The 24,692-nt window shown below is 41.0% G+C and overlaps 1 protein-coding gene across 2 annotated transcripts in view; it reads right to left on the bottom strand.

The window, feature by feature from the left end:
- The window catches only part of LOC135212677 (uncharacterized), a 115,887-nt gene that overhangs the window by 86,206 nt on the left and 4,989 nt on the right, over positions 1 to 24,692 (bottom strand). Inside the window, exons 1-2 of one of the 2 annotated variants that reach the window (XM_064246335.1) lie at positions 21,487 to 21,588; positions 20,088 to 20,193 (exon numbers count right to left, since the gene is read on the bottom strand). In XM_064246335.1, the coding sequence (XP_064102405.1) occupies positions 20,088 to 20,157 (70 nt within the window). In that variant the 5' untranslated portion in view covers positions 20,158 to 20,193; positions 21,487 to 21,588. Of the gene's footprint in view, positions 1 to 20,087; positions 20,194 to 21,486; positions 21,589 to 24,692 lie in introns of those variants that run through there. The other variant, XM_064246334.1, reaches the window with a different exon arrangement.

Here is a 24,692-nt window from a genome sequence, read left to right as displayed (position 1 = left end):
GGTTTGGCTGAGATAATTAAGGATGGTGGTTACACGGCTGACCAAGTCTTTAATGTGGATGAGACTGGATTATTTTGGAAAAGAATGCCAAATCGAACGTACCTTTCCAAGGAGGAGAAGTCAGCACCTGGCCATAAAGCTGGAAAGGAGCGACTGACTTTGCTGTTTGGGGCCAATGCAAGTGGCGATTTGAAACTGAAGCCCTTGCTGGTGTATTTGGCCGAGAATCCCAGGGCATTCAAGGGCATTTTCAAGAGTCAACTCCCTGTGATTTGGAAATCAAACAAGAAGGCTTGGGTTACCTTGATGGTCTTCGAAGATTGGTTCAATGACCATTTCGTGCCAGCAGTGGAACGGTATTTGACTTCGAAGGGTCTGCCTTTTAAGGCCCTCTTAGTCCTGGACAATGCCCCTGGTCACCCTTCAAATTTGAGCGACATGCACCCTAATGTGAAGGTGGTGTACCTCCCAACCAATACCACATCGCTGATACAGCCAATGGACCAGGGAGTAATAGCTAATTTCAAGGCTTACTACCTTAGAAGGACCATACGTTTTGCTTTGAGGGCCATAGAAGCTAACAAGGAGTTGACACTGAAGCAATTCTGGAAGGGCTACAACATTGCTGATGCAGTGAAAAATATTGCAAGTGCTTGGGACGAGGTGAAGACGACCACTTTAAATGGGGCCTGGAAGAAACTGTGTCCACAGTTTGTGCACAGTTTTGAAGGCTTTGACCAGGCAGAAGACGTCGAGACTGTGACGAGGAAGATCGTAGGGCTAAGCAAGAGGCTGAAACTAGATCTTGAACCTGATGATGTAACAGAGCTGCTGGCTTCCCATGGAGAAGAATTGTCTGCAGAGGACTTACTTGAACTTGAACAGCAAATGATTGAGGAAGAGGAGGCGGCACCAGAGCCAAAACCCAGGTCATTAACTGTGAAAGGCTTGTCAGAGGGTTTTACTCATCTGGAGAGAGCCTTGGCTTCTTTTGAGGCAGAAGACCCTAACAACGTTGCCAGGTTTGATAAAATAAAACGTGGAATGTTAGACTTAGTAACTTTCTACAAGGAGACCCTGAAGGAGAAGCAGACGAAGAGAAGTGTGCAGTCCAGGCTTGACACTTTCTTTCACAAGTCTCCAGTACCACCACCTCCCACTCCTAGTCCTGGTAAGGAATTCTGAACTGTTTTACTAATTTATGTGTTTACATAGTGTACATATTAAAATGTGTTAATTTTTTAATGTAACAACTAAATGTAAGAGTAAATTGTAACTTCATTAATTTTCATCATTTGTAATTTTATTGCAGAAGTGGTGACAGTTCCAGATCCCCCTGTACTACCTGTGACAGTTCCAGATCTCCCTGTACTACCTGTGACAGTTCCAGATCCCCCTGTACCTGGACCCTCTGTAGCAGCCCGTCCACCTGTACGTGTACAATCAGGTAAGCAATTTCATTTTTCTCATTTTCATGTTGGAAATTGTTTACACCCTACATACATACGTACACTAACTTACATAGTGGTACAATGTGTTTGATGTTGCATAACCTTATTATTTTTTTTTTTCATTTCAGACCCCTTTGATAGTGACAGCGACCCAGATGACCCTGATGCCTCGCCCTATTCATCAGGTAAGGAATCCTTAACAAATTTGTATAAAATGTTTTATAAATTGCTAATAGAAATTTTATTAAAAGTGTTCATATGCTACAATTACATCCACCTTGTTATATATTTATGTACCCATCATTCTTCCAGATTCTAGATGTTCCCTCATCAGTTGATACGAGTAGTATCACCTCTCCAGAGCCCAAATCAGTTGATACGAGTAGTATCACCTCTCCCATACCTTCAGGTAAAAGAATTCTTCATTTTTTATATTGTACATACATATTACACACTACATATCTCAAAACAGTAATAACATGTGCAGTAGTTACAGTAGTAACTCTATCATTTTATATATTTTTTATCATTCCAGACTCCCAAGCACCTGCCCATCCTACTCCATAGCCCAGCCACCCACTCATCTACCATATGCCCATCCCAGTAAGCAAGCCAACCACTAGAATTTGGTAAGGACATTTTTTTTTATTAATGTTTTATTATTACGTATGTAAAATAACCATGTTATGTATGTAACATACATACTATAATCATATGTATTACATTATCATTCCCAGACTGGCATGCACCTGTGACTTACATAAACCAGACCTCTACATAGCCTACATGTCTTCATTTTGCTGAAGGTAAGGAATTCTCAGTTGTGTTTAATGTTTGCATACGTACAATAAATTTTGTACACCTAAGTGGTTACATACTGTCCTTTAATATTAATTCTTCATTCCAGACTGCCATTATCCTAGCCTGTTATCTGTGATAAAGCACACTGAAGTTAGGTTTGGAATGCATCCTTATCATGAATGCTCTACACCTCCACCTCCATCTCCCACAACCTAGGTAACAGCTTTGACTCACTAAAAGTTGGTAAGTTATGTAAGGAATTTCTAAATTAAGTTTTATACTACATGTTATATGTGATATTAAACCACTGTATGGTGCATATTACTGTATGTAACTTACTCCTGCATAGAGGACTTACTGACAAAATTATTTTTTGTACATTCCAGAGTCCCCTGAATGATGTAGGCTATGGGGCCACATAAGACTTTGTCCATCCAGGGTTACATTGAACGACAACTTTAAACTAAAAGTAAGGAATTAATTAACATACATTAACTCTTTTAGTACTCTTGATATATCTACAGTAATTAACATATTGCATTCACAACTTTCTGTAGTGTATATTTTGTACACTAATTTTGTTACTTTTTCCTTCCAGAACCAACATTTTTCACACAACTCCAGGTTGTTACTAACAAATTACTACAAGTGTCATCAAGGGATAACTACAAGTAGAAGCACCATTTTTGGATGGAAAAAAAAAACCCTTCAGGAAAGTATACGTATCAAATGTAACATGTAGTGTAACAAAGTATGAACAGTAAGGTTTTTACATACAGTAGTATTACATACGTACATAACTTTTTTTTACAGGAATTTCCAACCAAGTTTGATTATGTACATACATGTTATAAACCACTGTACGTATGGTTACTGTATGTAACTTACTAAACATACATACACGACTTAACTCTGATACTTTTTTGGTACATTCCAGAAAACCAGGACCCCCTCCATGATGCAGGCTATGGGGCCACATAAAACTTTGTCCAGGGTTACTACTACTACATAACATAGCACGACAACAGTAAACTACTACAGTACTAAAGGTAAGGAATTATACATAGTAGTAATTAACATACATTAAGTAAGTTTTATACTAAAAAAAAGTGACCAAGATCTCTCACATGGGATAAGTGATCAAGGTCCCTCATGGAATTACGTACACTCCCTGCTGAACAGGGGGTGTAGACCAGTCATTTACAACATGCATACCAGTTGATATTAAACCACTGTATGGTGCATATTACTGTATGTAACTTACTATGCATAGAGTACTTACTGACAAAATTATCTTTTGTACATTCCAGAACCCCCTGAATGATGTAGGCTATGGGGCCACATAAGACTTTGTGCATCCAGGGTTACGTTGAACGACAAATTTAAACTAAAAGTAAGGAATTAATTAACATACATTAACTAAGTTTTATATATGTTATATATGTGATATTAAACCACTGTATGGTGCATATTACTGTATGTAACTTACTATGCATAGAGTACTTACTGACATACTAATTATTTTTTGTACATTCCAGAACCCCCTGAATGATGTAGGCTATGGGGCCACATAAGACTTTGTGCATCCAGGGTTACGTTGAACGACAAATTTAAACTAAAAGTAAGGAATTAATTCACACACATTAACTTTTTTACTCTTGATATAACTCAAAGTAAGGAATTATAAACTAAAAGTAAGGAATTAATTAACATACATTAACTCTTTTACTCTTGATATCTATAATTTACATATTGCATTCAGGACTTTGTGTAGTATTTTGTACTAATTGTGATATACTTTTACCTTCCAGAGCTACCAGACTGGGATTTTAGTGTACTCCAGGATCTACCAAAGGATTAGTGTACTACTATACAGTGTAATAGTGTTTAGTGTATAATCTAACCTAAGGATTAAGTGTAGTACTACATATTAGTGTACGTACGTATATTAAAGTCAACTAAGGACTTGGTAATAGTACTTCAAGATTGTGCTTTATAGTGTCACAAGAGTTTAATAAAGAATTATACCTTCAAGAACCATCCTTTGGCATTGAAATAACCACACTACACATCATGCAATACTTGCATGTCACACAGGTAAGGTCTCTCTAACTTTTTCTTAGTTTAAGGCATATTTCCAAGTGTCGTTCCGGCTTACGACGATTTTCGGCTTACGACGCGCCTCAAGAACGGAACCCCCATCGTAACCCGGGGACTGCCTGTATATAGCAAGGGACAGAATAGAATGATTTTAGGAAACAAATTGCATGCAGATGATTGGCATCTTGGTTCCACCTGTTAGCATAGCTGACTTCGTGATTACTGTCACCCAAGTCGGCTTTTGCTTTACTAGAGTCTCCAGCTAGGTAGTGAGCTGTATAGCTGGTGAGTTCTAGATGATCTGTCAACGGGAGCATGACCACAATGTGACTAGACCATATTGACCATACCATGAGGGCTAAGAAGTAATATATATCACCACCTGACCAACCTAGCCAAAGTTAAGGATGTTTTAAACTAAGGCTTAAGAACTGAGAAGTCCGCCATTGGCGGCGACCCAACAACTAAAATTAACAGCTCTTCCTAACCATTTTCTACAGGATAGGATGAGTGGTACTTCTCGCCCCCAAGATTGTGTCTGCGGACACGTATGGCCCTAGCGACCCGCAGATCTCATATGTCGTCTTCACATCCCGCAGGGAGTGTGAAGCGAACACAGAGTTGCTTCGCTAAAACGCGGCACACAGTATGTTACTGAGTGCCATGCTCTGTTGAAATGCTTCTAAGGCCGCGCCCTCACCTCGTGAGCATTTACTTTAAAAGGGTTTAAAATTTTTGTCCAAACATGATGAATGAGCCTCTTTGAAAGAACCCCTTAACAATAACGCCAGGGCATTCTTCGACATGGGCAAGTCTGGTCTTTTTACGGAACACCGCAGATTGTCCAGAGGACCTCGACTTTCTTTAGTTTTATCTAGATAAAACTTGAGAGTCCCGACAGGGCACAGGACTCTCTCTGGCTCTTGCCCAATAATTTGTGCCATCCCCTTGATCTCCAAGCTTCTGGGCCAAGGATTAGACGGGTTTTCATTCTTAGGCAAGAACGGAAGGCTTAGAAAACACACCGCATTATGTCCTCTAAAGCCAAAACTTCTGATGATGGCTTAAACCTCACTAACCCTCTTGGTCGTAGCTAGAGTGGTTAGAAAATTAGCCTTTCTGGTCACGTGCATTAAGTTTACAGAAAGGAGAGATTCGAAATGCTTTGACATCAGGAACTTCAGACTACGTCTAAGTTCCATGCCGGAAGCTTCGATCCAGACAGTTTAGAGATTTCCACAGACCTCAAAGATCACGAAGGGATTTGTTGTCCGACAGATCCAAATCTCTGAGCCTAAAGGCCGTCAACAACATATTTCCATATTCTTTAATAGTTGGAACTGCCAGCTTATCTCATTCTTCAGACGGAAAGGGAAGACGGTAATGTAATTCACAGAGGTCGAGGTGGAGGAAAAGCCATTCTTCCTGCACTATCTCCAAAAACGGCCCACTCCGATTGGTACACTGCAAAACAGGCAGTACTTCTTTGCCTTGGCAATAGCACTTGCCACTAGTCTTTAAAAGCCTCTCGCTCCGATCAACTTCTCTATAGTCTGAACGGAGTCAGACTCGGAGCGGAGAGGTTTTGTGGTACCTCTCGAAGTGGGGCTGTTAGAGTAGAGCGACTCTCTCGGGAAGGGTCCTTGGAAAGTGCGCTAGAAAGGACGTGACCTCTGTGAATCCAGTCTCTCAAAGGCCAACATGGAGCAATCAGCATCATGCTCGCTCCCTCTGACGCCAGAAATTATCTTATTACTTCTCCTAAGAGTTTGAATAGGGGAAAGAGACTAAACATCCATCCCCATTCAATCCCATAGGATGGCGTATATTGCTACCGCTCCTGGATCGAGAATAAGGGAGCAGTCTAGAGGAAGCCTCTTCGTCTTCAACATTGCGAAGAGATATGTCACAGGACGCCATTAAAGTCTCCACAAACTCCGATATACTTCTAAGCGAAGATTCTACTCGGACGTCAGTATTCGTTGCAGTCAATCAAGACGATACGCACGGACGTTCTGCCAACGTGCAACGAACCTCTTGAGGATCGTTATGTTCCGTGCTTGTTCTCACAACAGGCTCTCTCTCGTTAACTCGAACAGGGCCCAAGAGAGTGTTTCTCGATACTTCTTGAGATATGCGAGAGCTGTGGAATTGTCCGAGTTGATCTGGACCACTGGGTAAACAACTCGTTTTTAGAAGAACTGGAGAGCCAACCGAATTGCTTCCAATTCTATGAGATTATGAGCCAGGACATCTGTACCCCTCTCCAGATGCCTGGCACAGTCTCGCTATCCCCTTAGGTGATCCTTGACTTTGAGAGATGTTCAGAATCATTTCTAGATCTTCGATGCTATTCCAGTTTTCCGGCAGGAAAAACTGGAGAGGTCTGAATTGCAGTCTATTCAGGGGAACAAACTTCTCCAGCGAGGAAATGGTCCCCAGCAGACTCATTCATTCCCTCACCGAGCATGTTTCCTTCCCTAATAAGGCTGCGCTTTGCTTAAGCAGGTGTGCATTATTATAGTGCTATACCGCGGTAGACTCGTACAGAATTCTGTTATCTTGCGGTAAACAGAACCGAAAAGGTCTAATATATATCTCTGTTGAAAAAATTCTTGCAAAACGAAGAAGATGTTCATTCATGCATGCTAGAATTCCCCTCAACCCGAGGCTAAAGTCCGTGATTGTGGGGCAGAGATACGGTTAGACAGTCAATCCCGCAGGAGAGAGAGACGTAACCGACCGCGCATGGCAGAGAACTAGCTGGTACTGAGTTGGTCTACAGTGACAGCAGCCTACGTTCGCTGTCTTGTACTATTATGCCTGAGTTGCCAATTACATACTCCATTCTACGAAGGAAAGGTTGTTATTATTATCAAGCCGAAAGAAAACTCTCAAGCAGGCATATTTAAGCGAAACAGAATTCACTAAATACAGAAGCTGAGTTGGTGTTGTCGTAACAATACCTTAAAAATCTAAAAGGGAAACCGGAAACTCCTGGAAGGTTGCAGGGAGTACCGATTAAATGCACTTAGAATAATAGTCCTTTTGGTTGCCATCCGTAGAGGCAACTATGTTATGCGTATATGACTTGAACCATACAGTAGTAATATAACGCTAAGGTAAAATAAGTAGAGTATTGTAGTCATTTGGACAGCTAATTCTCTACTACATTCTTTCCTCGATGAGGAAAAGAGAGAATGGAAATCGACTGTCTTCGTTCTCTTAGCCAAGAGAACGAATTTAGTACTAGTCGTAGAAGGTCCTCAAGTGAGAACCGAGGACCGAAGAGAACAGCTCAAGCTTCTTATGTATATTGGACATAAGACTTCATGGACGTAGTCTACAAGTCTTTTTCCCGGACGAACCTCTGAAAATGAATGAGAGCTCTCCCGAATCTTGTCAATGAGAGCTTATTCGCTTACGCGATAAAATGTTATTGAGATATTTGTCAATGAGAACTAACCCATTTACGTGACAAAGAGTCTATATTTCGTCAATGAGGGGTTACCCACTTACTTGACAAAACATTTAGTATCTTGTCAATGGGGGAAACCCACTTACATGACAGAAAGTAATCCAGGAATTTGAGCATAAAGTCTTCCCGATTCTCGCAAAATCGAGGAAAGGGCAGGATTCCTGGTCAGAGACTGGGCCTACGGCAGGTAGGACCCTACGTAATGTTCCTCTTCAGCAGCGCAGTCCCGAACGCAGAAGAGGCATCTTAAGACACCGAAATCTGCTTAAAGTTTACTAGAGTCTTCTTCTAGATACCAGCTCATCAGAACCAACCTGACTACTTATCCATGCAGGTTGGATAGTTATTCTAGAGAAAGAGAGTCAGGGCCCCGAGACTGCAGGTCCAGGGCTCCGAAATACCAATCTAGGAGCTAAAATTATCCATCGTCCTGAACAGCCCTTTCAGATGATCTATCTGGCTGGCAAAATCGTCCTGGGAAGAGGAAGGAACTCTCCAACCAGCTTCCTCTCCCGTTTCATATCGGATTCCTGCTATTACGCTTAACCTTGCTGGAAGTAGGGCAAAGGAAGTCTTGCCTTGCGTTTTCCTGGAGTTCATCAAGTCATGGATTCTTTTGAACGCTCCCTTTGTAGAAAGCGAAGTGGACATCTTGACGAGACCAGGCTACTTCCTCTTCTTCGACTAAGCACACTTGTGCCATCCCTGCGAGAGAGGAGAGCAAGGGACCAAGGGCCGAAACTTGTTAACAAACAAGTCTTACAGAAGGCGTCTTCGTTCGCAGGTTGCGAGTCGCTCGAGGACTCTGTCTCCCTTACGGGAAATGGAGAAGGGTCCCTAACCGACCGCAAAGCAATGAAACCCTGAGACCCCTCCTCTCGCTATCACCTCGTAAAAGGGGGTCTCCTACTTAGTAGGGTTCAAAGACGAAAGTCGGGAATGCTTAATAGCGACTCCGAAGCTTTGCGAAGTTCCGGTAAAGGATCCTGCTGCAGAGTGTTCTGAAGAGTGTCCGATAATCAAACCCTGAGGTCCCGTTCGTAACAGGGGTCCTCTATCTGAAGGAGGGTCCGAAGAAGAAGTTCGGGTATGCCTCACCGCCAACTCCGAATCTTTATTAAGTTCCTGTAAAGGAACGTCCTGTGGAGAGTCCTGAAGAGCGTCCTCTTGACGAGCGTTCTTGCAGGAGTCCTGCCGAACGTCTTGATGCGTAGGGCGCCTATCGTTCTGAAGAACGTCTTGGCAAGTGCTCTGCCGAGCGTCATGACGTGTAGGATGCCAAGCGTCTTCAAAAGCGTCCTCGTTGGCGTCCTGGTGAGCGTCCAAATGTGTAAGACATCGAGCGTCTTCACAAGAGTCTTACCGAGCGTATTGGTACATAGAACACCAAGTGTTCTGAACGACATCTCAGCGAGGATCTTGCCGAGCGTCCTGATGCATGAAAGGCCACCTGAGAGGCGTCATGGATAGCCGCACGTCGCTCCTGAAGTGCGCGAGCACTATAAGAAGACATGCGGCGACCGTCTTCAAGACGAGCCTTAAGGACCTTCCTTACCTTCTGACAAAGGCGACGGCCGCCTGTGCGACATCATGCGTCTTTGTAAGGCAAATGAACGCTTCCAGAAATGCGCTCAAAAAGGGAACACCGAGCGTTCCGAAAGCCATCCTCGCGAGGGCCTTGCCAAGCGTCCTGATTGCATAGAACGCCAAGCATCCTGAAAGGAGTCCTCTCGAGGGTCCTGCCGAACCTCTTGATGTATAGAACGCCGAGCGCCCGAAGAGGAGAGCGACGAACATCAAGAGAAGCGTCATGGAGAGTTTCCTGACGTGACACGGCAGACCCAAAAGCGTCAACACGAGTAACTTGAGAGGCGTCCTTGCGAGGGGCGCGCCGCTTATAAAACGTGCTAGCGTCATAAACAGATGTACGGTGATCGTCGTCAGGACGAGTCTTATGGACGTTCGAAACTCCTGACAAAGACGACGGCTGCTTGTGCGACATTTTGCATCTTTGTCACGCTCATCGACCTCAAAAGGACGCCTGTGCGCTCTTGGGAGCGCGGATGTAGAAGGCGACGAGCGAGGAGGAGAAGAAGAAGGAGACTGCCTGACTTGACAGACAGCCTCGAATCCTTCCTGCGGTCAATGTGTTTTGCCCTTCTCTTGGCGAAAACGAGGCCAACCGAGAAGGGCTGATCCTGTGAGAAGACGAGGGGCAAGGGGACGCCTTCTTCCTTCTCACAGTAACAATAATAGCGATCTGGGTGCTTAAAAGCGTCCTGTTGCGATGACGTCCTATTTTTCTTCTGCGGTGGAAAGACGTCACAATGTTAAGGCAACGATCGCAATCGCATGACGAGAGAGAGAGGACAAGAAGAGTCCTCCTCTATAGGCTCCTGTTAAAGGGCGCGAGTCCTTCCGAGAGCTCCAACCCCTGTACGGGGAGGACGCCTCGGAGGACGAGAAGCAATCCTTCAGGATTCGTGCACGTGCACGATCTTTGGCAGCCTGGGAAGCATCTTCAGGTCCTGCCGAAGGGACACCAGATCGCTGGGGAGTCCCCGTAACCTTCCTTCGGTTTTCGACTTGTCCACTCCCTGTTCCTGGGAGTCCGACAGAGGTCTAGACCTAGAGGCGTTATAGGGCCGATCTGACGCCCCCTCCACAACACTAGGGGCACTAATTCAACATCACTACACTCACAACACTGATTGGAGAGCGAGCACTTTAGATTCCAAGATTACAGATGGAATCCACCATAACAGAAAGGGCATTACCTCTCGCGGACACTTCCTCAAGGCCCGTAGGCCATACCACAGGGTTAGGGAAAAAGTCTACAGGAGGTTAGTAGGTTCATTACCCTGACTTCTGTTTACTGATGCAGCCTGGAGGAAGACCTCCTGATTCTATCACGCTCTAATTTGCGTACATACGAATCATACGTCTTCCTTCGGAATCGGTCTAACATCACACTAATTACATTGATCTTTCAGCAAAGAAACATGTACACATCGTGCACACCAAGTGAGGATCTACCGAAGGTTTCGGTAGACTCACCTTACCCCTTGCAGACAACAAACTCTGAAACTAGTCGAACTAGATTCAGACATCTATGCAAAGACGGAGGTACTGAAAACAAGTGTTTACAGTAATGGCGACAGAGAAAATCTGAATAGAAAATGGGAATGGTTCCTGATACCCGCCTCCCAGCGGCGGGAATGGGTACTAACCACCTGGCCGACCACTGCGTGTGCCGGGAGTTTTGAAATTATGTCGGACTTCAGAGAATACAGCTATATATATATCTGACAGGTAAGTGTCATGAACAAAAATTAATTTCCAAAAATTAGTAATGGTAATGAATTTGAAAATAGAAAAGTTGCTAGCATTGATACAATGCTTGTTATTTCCTCACTCTGGTAAGAGAGCTACAGCAGGTATGTACATAGATACTGCCTCTGGTTGGCGCTCATCTTAACCTGTGCCAGCGTAGCGGTATAACCGTGGAGCGCCTCTACTTAAGTGGGAGCTTTGAAGCAGACATTTCCAATGGCTAGCAAAGCATCAATGGTTACCCTTGCCCTGGGTGCAGTACCTAAATAAAAACAACCAGACTATGCTGTCACCTACACCAAATAATAAAAAGTAACCACCAATCCAATAAAAAAACTGGTGGGTATTCCAGGCGCATGGTACCCCCAGGCTCCCCTAAGACTCAACACCCTATATCAAGGCAAAGAAAAAAAGGACAGAAGGAATGCTTCCTACACTTAGTCCCCGAACAAACACTTCCACTTAACTTAAATAATGAGCAGCAAAAATCTAATAACACCTCCAATATGAAGTTTTCATAATATAAATCTAATATTGTAATACTTACAAGAACACCTGAATTAGCCCTAATCCCATTAGCCCGAACAGCTCTCAATTACCAATCCCCTTGGGAATTTTGACTGCCAGCGTTACCTACACTGCAGGTAAAATCTTTTCACTTGAGTTACCATCACTACCTTCCTCAATTGCTTTACATATTTAATTTCAGATTGATGTAGGAAAGGAGGGTGGGAATCATTCAGGTGTTCAGGAAAGTATATTACAGTATTAGTTTTATTATGAAAACTTCATATTGCAATTCACTCCCTGAACACCTGAATTAGCCTGATGAACAACATTTAGAGGAGGGATCAATTCTATTGCCTGTTTCTTTATGGACTGTGGAGATGGTAACTCACTCATCTACTCTAAATAATACCATTGTTTACCATGCTGGAGAGTACTTTGGTCGTCAGCCGGGTCAGTACTATCGACGACTACTACCTCACAAATGGCTCTTCCAAAGCTCTCATATGTGAAGGAGTACAATGAACCTCCCATATGGTTATTCATAGCCTCTCATGTATGGAGGAGCAAGAAGCAGTGTGCAGAGCCATTATCCCTCCTGGTAACCCTTCTGGGTTGCTGATACGGGCCTATGACCATTCAACGATGCGGTATCTCCGTGCCGACGTAAGGGCCTAACCTATGAGAGCACTCCCTCGGACTCTCATAAAGAGACTATGAATACTTAAAATGTACCGAACTATGTTGAACTGATTATACTATCCTTGTTGCCAAAGCTGATTATACTATCCTTGTTGCCAAAGCTTCTAGAGACCAAAGGAGTTCCCTATCTTGCTAACATAAGAACCTTACAACTAACCGAATATCACCTTAGCAAACCTAACCTAGATAATAGAATTCGCCGCTACGCACGGACTAAGAGAATAGCCTTCTGGCGAAGCGAATTGAATGTCTCTTAAATAGAAAGAAGTAAACACTGAGACGGACTTCCAAGAAGTAGCCTCCAGAATGAAAGGCACTGAACAATTCCTCAGAAAGGACAATGAAGTGGCCATACCCCAAATACGTTCTGTGTGCTCGGGGTAGTACCGGGATTGAAGATACTGAAGAGAAACCTGACGAAGCCTGAGAGATTACCTCCCTCAGGAAGTAGCTAATTGCATTCTTTGAAAGCGGATGGAAAGGATTCCGCAGAGACAAATAGTGTACGAGGGCGGGGACGAAGTTTTTCTACCTTAGGCAAATATACTTTTAGTGTTCGCACCAGACATAGAGACATCTCCGCTGAATCTCCGTTAACGAACTCTCACAGGGTAAGGACCCTAAATGAGCGTGGGAGACGGTTAAGGAGCATGGAAGAGGGTTAACCTCCGACTCTGTTTTCACCACGAATTCTGGTAGAAAAGACAAGTACATTTCCTCTCCCTTGTAAGTTTGTTTGTATGGTGTTTTTATGTTGCATGGAACCAGTGGTTATTCAGCAACGGGACCAACGGCTTTACGTGACTTCTGAACCACGTCGAGAGTGAACTTCTGTCACCAGAAATTCACATCTCTCACTCCTCAATGGAATGGCCGTGAATCAAACCCGCGACCACCGAGGTGAGAAGCAAACACCAAACCAACCACGCCACTGAGGCGCTCTCTCCCTTGTAAGAAACAAACCTAGAAACTGCTTGGAGCTCACCCACCCTTTTAGCTGAAGCTAGCACCGTAAGAAAAACACCTTTTTCGTTATTGTCTTAATGTCAGAGATTCAATTGGTTTAAAAGTTGGGGAGTGTAAAAGTCAAAGTACTTCCGACAAATCCCACGGAGGGGCCCCGAGTAGGCAATACCGGTCGTTCGATCTTAAAAGACCATAGTAAATCATGTATACTCTTACTACTCGAGATCTCAGGCAGGTGAAATCTAAATGTATTGCTGAGCATTGAGCGGTAGTCTGCTATAGCCAACCACGAAAGCTGTTTAACTTTTCTGAGAAATAAAAGGAAATCAGCTATCTTACCAATCGATGGTCTAGAGATGGAATGACCCTCTTTTTAACACTAACTCCTATACATTGTCCACCTGAGCTTACACGTTGACTTTCTCAAGTTGAATGAAAGCTGTCAAGACACAGCTTTAGAGAGTCCGGCTTGTCTAGCTGCTCACTCGACAGTCACCATGCAGGTAAGTTCACCACATGAGGGTTCTGGTGGTAGGGGTGAAAATGTGGTTGTCTAAGATCTTTCTGTATGGGAAGGAACATTGGAACTTCCGTAAGGAGTTCTAAGAGTTCCAGAAACCATTGGTGTTGGGGCCAACAAGGAGCTATCAGCGTCATACACACCTTGACACCCTTCCTCAGTTTCTTGATTACCTGATGGAAGAGGTCAAAAGGAGGAAAGGCATACACCTGCATGTGATTCCAACTTTGTAGTAACGCATCGGTGCGTATCGACATGGGATTCACTACTGGAGAGAAATATACTGGAAGACGATGGTTTAGTCTCGTCACAAATAAATCCACAGTTGCAGGCCACTTCCAGAGGACCTGATGTACATCCTAAGCAAACGTCCATTCTCCTCCCAGTACCTGACATGAGCAACTTAATGAGTCAGCCAGTACATTGAGATTCCCCGATACAAATTTGGGGAGAAGAGACATTCTTTGTTCTTCACACCATCTCAGGACTCTTGGAGCTACTGTACTGAGTTCTGTTGATCTTGTTCCTCCCAAGTTCGTCAGATACAAAACTGCTGTTACATTGTTGTAAAACAGCACTACTACTTTGTTGTGTACTAGGCTTGAAAAACACCTGATTGCTTCTTCTATACCCCTGAGTCCCCAAAGATTTAATGACTCCTCTCGTTCCTGGTCCCTCCAAAAGTCCGAAGCTAGATTTTCCTCCAAGGTTGCTCCCCAACCTTGATCTGAGGTATGTGAACAGATGGACATTGAGTAGAAGGGAATCTGTAGACCTTCCAGATGTCAGATGCACTTCTTCTGACCCCCACAGAAGATCCAACAGACAAGAATCGCTCCAGACTATAACTGCATTCTCGTTGAGGAAGTCACAGCGATTCCTGAGACAAACCTAAAGAGAACGCATCCGGAGAAGAGACCCTGGTACTTCTCCAAGCTGATACCGGTTGTTCCCTGTTGGACATGAAGACCTCTACTTGCTGGAGGACTGCCTGGATTCCTTCTGGAGTTGGGAAAACCCTAAAAGGAAGAGAGAGAATCCTCGTCCCCAAATAGGTCATAGATTATTAATTATTCATATCAAACAGTATATTACTCAAAATATATTAACAAAAAACATAAAATTATGATCCCACCAGGAAATTGTGATTAACAGCTAGTTAGCAAGAGCTCACAAACATACTTCTTCATTGGAAGACGGGTGAAAGCAAATTGGGAATGTTTACATCCAGGCAGGCGGGTCTCCCCACCTACCTGACCGTGTTCCAGCTTTGCCATGAGTAATTCCTATTGTAAAGAAACAAGTGTTTGTGTAGTGTGGGAACTAACAACATTTTAGTAATTTAAGTAATTAGGGTTTAGTACATTTTCATGGCAATTGGCCCCAAGGGCCACACTATACGATTTCTATACTTGAAGGGTTGGGCAGCACTGAATAGTCTTGAGGGCCACAGGTTGCACAGGCCTCTAGAGGATCTAAAAATGAGCAGAAAACTTGCATACAGCTTCCCTGACCATGCTGAATGGTGGGAATGCATAAAGGTCCATGTTTAACCAGAATACTGTAGCACGGTGTCTATTGCTCATGCCAGAGGGTCCTAGGCTGGAGAACAGAAGAACAAAAAGCAATGATTCCTGGAGGTTGTAAATAGGTCTAGGGTTGGTTTTCCCCCACAGTTTCTGCAGGTCGGGGCATACCAGTTGTGGTAGGCTGAGTTGGATTTGTACGAAGAGGTTTGTAGCTTTGAAACCGTAGTGCTTTGTTTTCAATGGTTGTGTTGGTGTTTGGTTGTGTTCGTTTTTTGTTCTGAATGTCTGATGTGAAAGTCGGTCTTAATCAGTGTTTCTTTTTCTATTTTTTTTACTTGCAGTTTGCTGCAAATATCAGGGTAGAGTGATTTGGCCCCCTTCAACCCAAGGTGTAAGTGGGTTGAGAAGTTAATTATTGTAGAAGAGCTGCTGCAAATATATGAATCTGTATTTTCTGCTAAAACTTTTGACTTTTGTTTCAAGTGCCAGTGTTTCATATCAGCCTTGCCTTGCCAGTGCAGTGTTAATGGTAAAGGTAGAGAAGTGATAAGGAACATAAGAGAATGTAAAGTTGGTAGATTGCAGAAAAGAACCAAAAACTGGTCAGGCCACTCCTCTTCCTGTTCCTCCATTACACACAGTAGTTATCTACTGATGGGAACTGTGGTGAAAAGTCTGTGTAGGAGTTGTTGTTGGCTTGTATGTGGCTGTAGTATTACCTAGATGAAACAATAAAAGGTGCAGAAGTTGATCAGTGGATTACATGACGTTAAACCCTAAAAGGTGCCAATCTCAACACAACTGCTGCACATATAGCGACAGTAGTTGGAAAGAAACAAAATTATAGGTGTTGATCTCTCCAGAAGAAGGATATCTACACCTCAATACATACTGATTGATGCTGAGCAAGACGACTTAAATCTGAAGAAGTCTCAAAGACTATAGTTGGGGTAAAACTTTAGTATTGGAAGGGGATTCCTTTGACAATATTAAGACAAAAGGACTATAGATGTTGGGGGGAGAGGAGGAATCTAGAGTAAGTTTTGAGGAACTACTTTACTAAGTTAGGTACGGGAGGATCATTTTATCAGATTAAGGTTCTCTTTTTTATGGCCATTCTAGTATTAAGGTAATAAATTAGGTTGAGGAAAGGCAAATTTTACTTAATAACCTCCATATTTGTTCCCATCATACTGCCTCAACTGCTCAATAAAAAAAAAAAACCTACACAGTGGATCCAGAGTTCATTCTGTGGGGAGGACCTGTTTGTGACAGCTCAGCTTATCTGCCAACCAACAAGTTTAATTTGCCTTGAATAAAACAAGTGACGATCCTGGTTTGATTCTGCTCTGGCCAGAGGAGGTGGTCCCTTGCTGCCTTGCAAGGTGAAAGACTGAGTCCCTCCTTGTTTCTTCATGCAAGACAGGGCAGTGGTGTTGTCTGAGTGGACCGCCAGTCTTGTTGAAAACCTCTGTCACAAAGGATTGAAGGCCCAAATGAATTGCCTTCAATCCCTGATATAGATATGGTGTTTTCTCTGTTCCAGGGACCATGGTTTAGGGAATTAGGGATTCATACTGGACTGGTGAAGGGATGACTTGCGAGGCCTGGCAGGCAGTAGTAGTTTCAAGTTTTATCAAGGGCTTGAGGAAGGCTACATCACATGTTAGAGGGGTGCAATACTCACCTTGCCCCAAGCACTGGCAACTCATGCTACATCACTGGTCTTCAAGATACTTTCTCAAGTTCTGATTCTAATCAAATTTATTAAAATTCAACACACTAGGCAAGTGATGATCAGCTGTCCTAGGTTATGTTAGATGGCATTGCAACCCTATTAATTTTATTTTAAAGTACCATTGGTAAGGACAAGTATGGTTTGCAATGGGGGCAAAACCCAACCTTCATTCCACCAGGTATGGATCTAACACCCTAAGTTAGGTTAGGAGAGAGATGTCCAAGGTTCAATGTTACCATGTGAGAAAAGATGAGATCGCCCTACTCTAGATTAAGTACATCCTTGTATTTCACTATTTTTTTGTTTTTGGTCGAACTATGGTAAAACTCCACACAACTATTACCTTGGAAAATAAGTTTTTCCAAACATTTTGGTTGCTTATCAAGAATTCACTGTAATTCTTTGGCAATCGACTGTAATTAACTTCAGAACATATAGGTCAGTGTAAGCTGCCCACCCTGGAACGCTATTGCACATAAGCAGCGTTATAAGGGAAATTTTGGAAATTTTGGAGAAAAAAAAAAAAAAAGTGGTCGCTTCACCATGGTGTCCAGCCCCCATCCAAGTAACATGGCCTACTGGGTTAAATTAAGTTAGATTAGTATAGTTCCTGTTATAATAAGTTTCTTTTACCAATCCCTTTTTCCCTTTTAGAACATATGGCTCCCATAAGGTAAACAACCAAATGGTGACATAGGCTAAGTAGTGGCCACCGATTCAGGAATGTGCCCACCTTCCCAAAAAAGTACATAAAACGCTGCCATGAGCATCAGTCAAGAGTTCGGGCCCATCCAGGCAGCACACCGAGACCTGTAAGTTCCTCTTGCAGTTAGTGTTTTCCCCATGTTGTTTTCTCCTAAATTAGGAAATAATGGCATAATTCAACAGCTTTTTCGGAAAGTGGCCACGTTCCGAGGGGGTGGGTAGATATGGAACCATTCCAGGGTGGCCATCATAACATGTTCATTCTCTCTCCCTGTTTTACCAAACCCCCAACCAAAACCCCGTTCCCAAGAGGTCCCCGATAAAGATTTGAGCCTAAGCCAATAAACACCACCACCTCCTTCAACAACAACACTAAGAGGTTGGGAAAAATCAATCTCCACGGAAAAAACCCGTGCAGAGCTGTTCCATAGCTTTACCGTAACCTTACCGTGTTCTCCCCCATTTGAAACCCTGAGTCCAAGTGATCCCAAAAAACTGTATGATATAGGCCTATGGAGTGATAGGTATAGGCCGGTGTAGGGTTCCGGTAGGCTAGTCTAGGCTACCTACCTATATCTAAAACTTAAGGTCTGGGCTAAGTTGCGGTAATTCTAAAGAATAACTCTGCATGGACTGCATGGAAAGTAACAGCAAATACGACATCCGCTAAGGATTGGGGTGTCCAATGTATTTTGTTGTGTTTAGTACTGGCCCCTGGGGGTTAATTACAGTCGACAGCCCAAAACTATGAGTAAATTCTTAATAAGCAACCTGAATACTATAGGAAACTGTAATTTCCAAAGAAATACCAGACGTGGAGCCGGAGTTACCTATTAATTAGATTTCTTAAGTGGTTACCAAAAATTAAGGTCTGAATAATTCAAAAGGACACAATTACAACTGCGGAGTGTGATTAAGGGTTAAAGTGAAACTATTTATAGGCTACTCCCATGTAATCGTAATTAAGTCTCTTAAGTACATCCAGACATCTTAAGCTGGGGTCAGATAAGATAATGCCGTCTAGCAGCCAAGGATACTAGCCTACTACTAGGTATACTACATCTCATTTCACTAAATAACAGACAAAACATTTATTTCCCAAGGTTACGGCGTCCATGTTAGTTTTTTATTCCTCCTATCAATGAAGACCTTCAAAGCAAACCCTCCAAAACGAAAGTAAAAAACTAACCAAAAAGAATACAGTGGGAAATTATACGATAACAATTCTGTCAAGGACTCTAACGGGGAGATCAACTCGCCTCACAAATTTAGCTAGATGGAAATTTGTCCTTCTCTGACATTTTTTTTTTTTTTTTTTTTTTTTTGCACTGTAAACTTACCGTCCAGTAACACAACAACCACCACCACATTTTTAATTTTAAAATGTCCTGTTAACGTATCTACACTTTAAACTGTTACTGACCCCAAGCTTGGTAGATCTATACTTAATATTACTTATATAGAATTACCACATTCAGTTCACTGGACACCTCAGTCAGTAATCTAAATCTAATCGTGCAGTTTTCTGCGAGTTTTCTTGAAGATATTGTCTCTCTCTTAATTAGTTTTTACTTAAGCATATTTTAATTATTAACTTATTACTTCACCTCCATCCAAGCACATATATTCCATTTGACCATTTCGTCTACAATTAAGTCACATTTGTTTGATGTTTCGCAAAGCTAAGTCATGAGCACCAAAAGAAAAAAAATTAAAGTAAGGACAAGTTTCAATAAACAGTAACTTTTGAACGCTAAAATGCCTGACTTGAAAAACAAACATTTTAGCATATAACAAAATTGGTACTTCGTACACACGGAAATGGCGGCATCAATTTGTTATAAACCCAAGTGACAAACGTTTCAAAGTGGAACACACTAAAATGTCATGATCATGTAGGTAGAATAATGTAAATTAGAATGCAGGCTGTGAAACAACGGGTCGCGTAATTAATTATCCATTCCGAAGTCAGTAATATATCTAGCAAAGAACCAGTAGTGTTCCGGCAATAAAGCAAGTTTTAAAATTTAATGTCATGAAATAATCCACAGTAATGAAAAACAAGGTTATCTATGGTAGATTGAGAGCATTATATAGCTAATCCAAATACTAAGAAGGTATTTCTTTCGAATGAGAATAAGAGTATGTACTAGCACGTTACCTTTTGTTTAAATACAGCAGAAGGCAATGTCTGCCCAATCACGATACTGAGCGTCTAAATGAAATAGTAGATACTTAGGTTACTCATTGACATTACCAGTTTTCTCTGCAGAAACAACGTGCAATAGCAGAGATATGACTGTAAAACATCCCAGAAGACCAGACATCCTCGGGTTTGGTATGGATGACTCCGCGAGTGATATCTGGAAATAATAATGTAGCCCATAAAAGACAAAACTCTACAGTTGATTTATAAGAATGAAAAAACTGTCAATTTATAGAGAGAGAGAGAGTTAAAGACGCGTATGTATAATAGCTTTATGTAAAAGGATTATATAAAAATTATATAAAATCTCTTCAGTAATTTGACAGACCATTAAGACAGTTATACAGCAATCCAATCATATGAAAATGTAATTATACACTGGCATTTTAAGGAGACATATGTCTTTATATTACATTCAGTAGGTACTCCATACTAGAATATTCATGAATTTGCTCAGTGGCTTCATTCATTTTACCTCCTTTATCTAATTGTATTGCTTTGATGACAAAGAATTTTTCTGGTTTCTTAATTTTCCACCGCTATTGACAGGCACTGATTTTCTGCAAAATTAGTTTCGTGGTTTTCTTTTTCACTTAATTATTCAAGACATCCATGATTGCCTTTATTTTGGATGTAAAACATTGCATACAACAAGAAAACCTTCGTTCCACAAGTAAAAGTAGTAAATCTGTCTTAAGAGCATGATTATGATCCATGTTAATTCAGCACCGCAATACTATATAGCACCATTAAGTAGGCATCAAACATCAACTTGCTCGAATGTGCAATTTTCCGTTTATATGAGAAGTCTGCAAGTCAAATAACTCCAAACCCAGTTAATTACTATATGTATATTGGTTGGTTGGTTTTATTAAGTTCAGATGTAAGCACTGGGGCAGCAAAGGCCATTCAGCGCTTAAGTTGCACCAGGAAACAAATTTTAGAGAGGGTGAAAAGTCACGGAAAAACGAGAACATGAACGGAGGTACAATAAAAAGAAATGGGAGAGGTTGTATGGCTGTATTCATAAGCAAGCAGTGGGATCACAATTATTTTCCTTGAATACAGCCCATGTCCTTTTGTCATTATAACTGTGACTACATTAAGCTGCCATTAAGCATAACGCCCGATTCAATGTAACTAGACAAATACTGCAGAGTTTACCCACAGCTGAACAATGAACAAAAGAAAACAGGCGAAAGGTCACGCAGAATATTTACTTCCAAATTTATTTACATATTAACTCCCATCGTTAAAGACGAGTAACTTCTAACATATCAGATATGAGCTTATCTGGGTAGCTTGAGAAGTTGGTTCTTCAAACATTCATAGAGTATTTTATGAAGTTGAAGTTGCTGCATTACGAGAGTCAGTCTCATTGTACCGTAAAATGTGTCCATATATTCTTTAACTCCTTTGGAATAACTGAAAAATAAAGGATAATACGCACATGAAAAGGAAGGTGACTGGTCGGACCAACGCTGCCTCAGAAATTGACTGCGCGGCAGCAACAGAGGCCAATAAATAACTTCTGTCAGGTGTTAGAATTCCCATCTAAATTTGTACTATGGGATCCCACGTATAGATATCAGAGAGAGAGAGAGAAGAGAGATAGAGAGAGGAGGAGAGAGAGAGAGAGAGAGAGAGAGAGAGAGATAAAAGGAGGAAAATTGTATCACACACATGTGGTAAACGAGCGGATGAAAAAAAAAAAAAAAAATTTTCCACACTCAGGTCACGTTCACAGGGTCCATGGTTCCCGTTCAGCCTATATATATATATATATATATATATATATATATATATATATGATATATATATATATATATATATATATATATATATATATATATATATATATATATATATATATCAAGTAAATTGAAGGGAAACAGCTCAATTACCACTCTGTTTCTACCTAAACATAAATATAATTACTTACTTATAGTGGCGAAAAAGAAAACCCTTATTAAAAATTTTAAATACAAAAATTTATTATCAAACTTAAAAGTTATAAGTGAAATTCACAATATCAGGGAAATTGACCGTTACTTGAAAACAAAGCAAAGTTTAATTAATTCTTGAATTAATTAAGTAAAATTAAATCAAAATTAATTTATCTCAAAATTCTAGAAAAATGATTAATTTAATCAAAATTCAAAAGTGTTAGGCAATAATTAAAATTTGGAAATTAATTCACAAGTGCTAAACAACACTAAATCAGGAATAGAATTCTAAGTAAATGCAGATTAATTCACAAGTATTACATTCAATTAAATGTGCAACGATTAATTATTGAAAACAACTAAGCTAATCAAATTGTGAATGCAAACGAAAACACAGAAAAAGGTGTAAAATACTAAAATTGTAAAAAGCACAAATCACACAAACATAAAATAAAAACATACACTTCAATAAGAAAATGGATAAATGCACACACACACACACACACACAAACACTTCAATAAGAAAAATGGATAAATGCACAAAAAAATCACTTCAAATGAAACAAACACAAAACATAAAAATTTGCAATGTGTAAAAAATGTAAATGTTTCACTCAAACCACTGTAACAATTAGTTGCAACTAATAAACTTTCAATAATATTACCTTGGTACCAATTTTCTTTCTGCTGCAGCTAACTCCAAAAATTTCACCGGTTCATAACTTAAAAAATTTCACAAAAGAAAAGGGGCCGTTACACACTTGTACATTGTTCAAATTCCACAAAGCACTAAATAATACTGAATAACTAAGAAATATGAAATCTAAAATTCACGAGTGACCATTCAGTTAGTATTGAATCTTTATGTTAATATGATATCAAGTATGGTGCGGGAGAGAGAGAGGGAGACCTCTAAATGCTAGGAATTCAAAGTCTATAATGAATCTTTCTTTTCACACGGAAGCTGAACAATGGATTTCGCACAAAATGTTTTGGGCTTGCGAAAGATGGTGCAATCCTTCTAAAAGCTTCTAATATGAAGTAACTTTACAGAAAAATTGTGAAATCGTCATGTGGCTATTCGGCAAAGACACACATGTATGAAACCAGTCCTGTACGTAGTATGCTTAACAAAGACGTACTCGTCCAAAACAGACCCGAGCAAGTAAGATTGACATTATGAAACAAAATGGAGACTGTGAGCTCCCCTAATCTCGAGGCGATGACAAGTTGTGGAAACAATTTCTATCTTGGAACGGACAAAGTTAATCTCTCTCTTATTTTACACTCTACGTTATATTAACTTTTACATTATGTTATGAGAAATCTGAGCATACATTTTTAGACATCCTATAACTCTAAGCTAAATAAGGAATATGAAAATGTTGCAAAACTCTTTTATAACATTTCATACAGTCAAAGAGAAGATATATGCGTTATGAAAGTAGCAGCATCATATATATATATATATTATATATATATATATATATATATATGAATTGCCCTTGTGAAATTCAGCGACCTCATCTTCAAAAGAAATATCCACTGAACCCAACCGCCCTTTCAACTCTTCTGGTGTCCATAGGAGCCCAGCTGACGCCATTGTGCAAAGGACAAGTCAAAGATACCCATCTCCATTATCTCATCTATATATGAACTGAAGTGAATATAGAATTTAGGCCAAATGCTAAGCACTGGGACCAGTATAAGGGTTGAAAGATGTAACAGGAGGAAAACCTCGCACTTGCACTATGAAACAATGGTTGGGAGAGGGTTGTAAGTAAGATGGAAGAAAGATATGAAAGGAGGATACAGTAGAAGAAACGAATGGGTAGTAACTAGGGGTCGAATGCACGCTGCAAAGGACCTTAAGTAATGACTGCAGGGGCGTAACTCACGGGGGCGACGTGTCCCCCCCCCCACAAAAAAAAAAAAAAATATGTCATGCTCCTGCGAAGACAGAGCAAGGAAAAATTAACTGTTACCCCTTAAAATCAGTCCTGAAGTTTTCTTTGAACCTCTGAAGAAAATGAATGTTTGAAAGAACAGGTACATTATAAAGTATTTTAAATATTTATTTATTATTCATTTAACTATTAACTTATTTAGGAAAATTAAAGAATAATTTACTTCTGTACATTTTTTTTTTTTTGCTTTCTCGAATGCCGAACGTTTCATTGTTTATGTTTAGTGTTTACATTATTATGTAGACGAGTCGGTTGAGTACCGCACCAAGTAACAGTAACAACTATCATGGCATCCGTGCATATGATGAATGGCTATCAGATGATTAACGTTAAACCACCACCTATATTTTATAGTTTACCTGTCCTTGTAAGCCTTACAGTGCCGCTGAAAAAGGTTCAAATTTCGGAGGAATTGATCTCCCCCAAAACTTTCTGGTACCAATATACGCCCCTGCCCCCTGATTGATTGTAATACCCAGCGGGGCCTACATTATGTAGGGAATTTCAATCATTTGTTATGGTGTCAGCAACTCCATGAGGCCTTATAATATTGTGTTGTTCCAAGACGCAGTGTGGTAGTACCATTCGGAACATGACTCGCACTCGTTCAATTAGCGTCTATCTGCCGTAATTCCTGTACATTCTTGACATAGCCATGTACCAGGAATGTCGTCCTCCTTTGCCTTGAGTGTTGCATGAAGCGTTGTAATTGCATCTATATCCATGTTTTTGTAAACACACGC

Source organism: Macrobrachium nipponense, chromosome 41 (assembly GCF_015104395.2).
Source record: "Macrobrachium nipponense isolate FS-2020 chromosome 41, ASM1510439v2, whole genome shotgun sequence".
In the NCBI taxonomy this organism is placed as follows: Eukaryota; Metazoa; Arthropoda; class Malacostraca; order Decapoda; family Palaemonidae; genus Macrobrachium; species Macrobrachium nipponense.
This window is presented reverse-complemented; position numbering and strand designations above follow the sequence as displayed.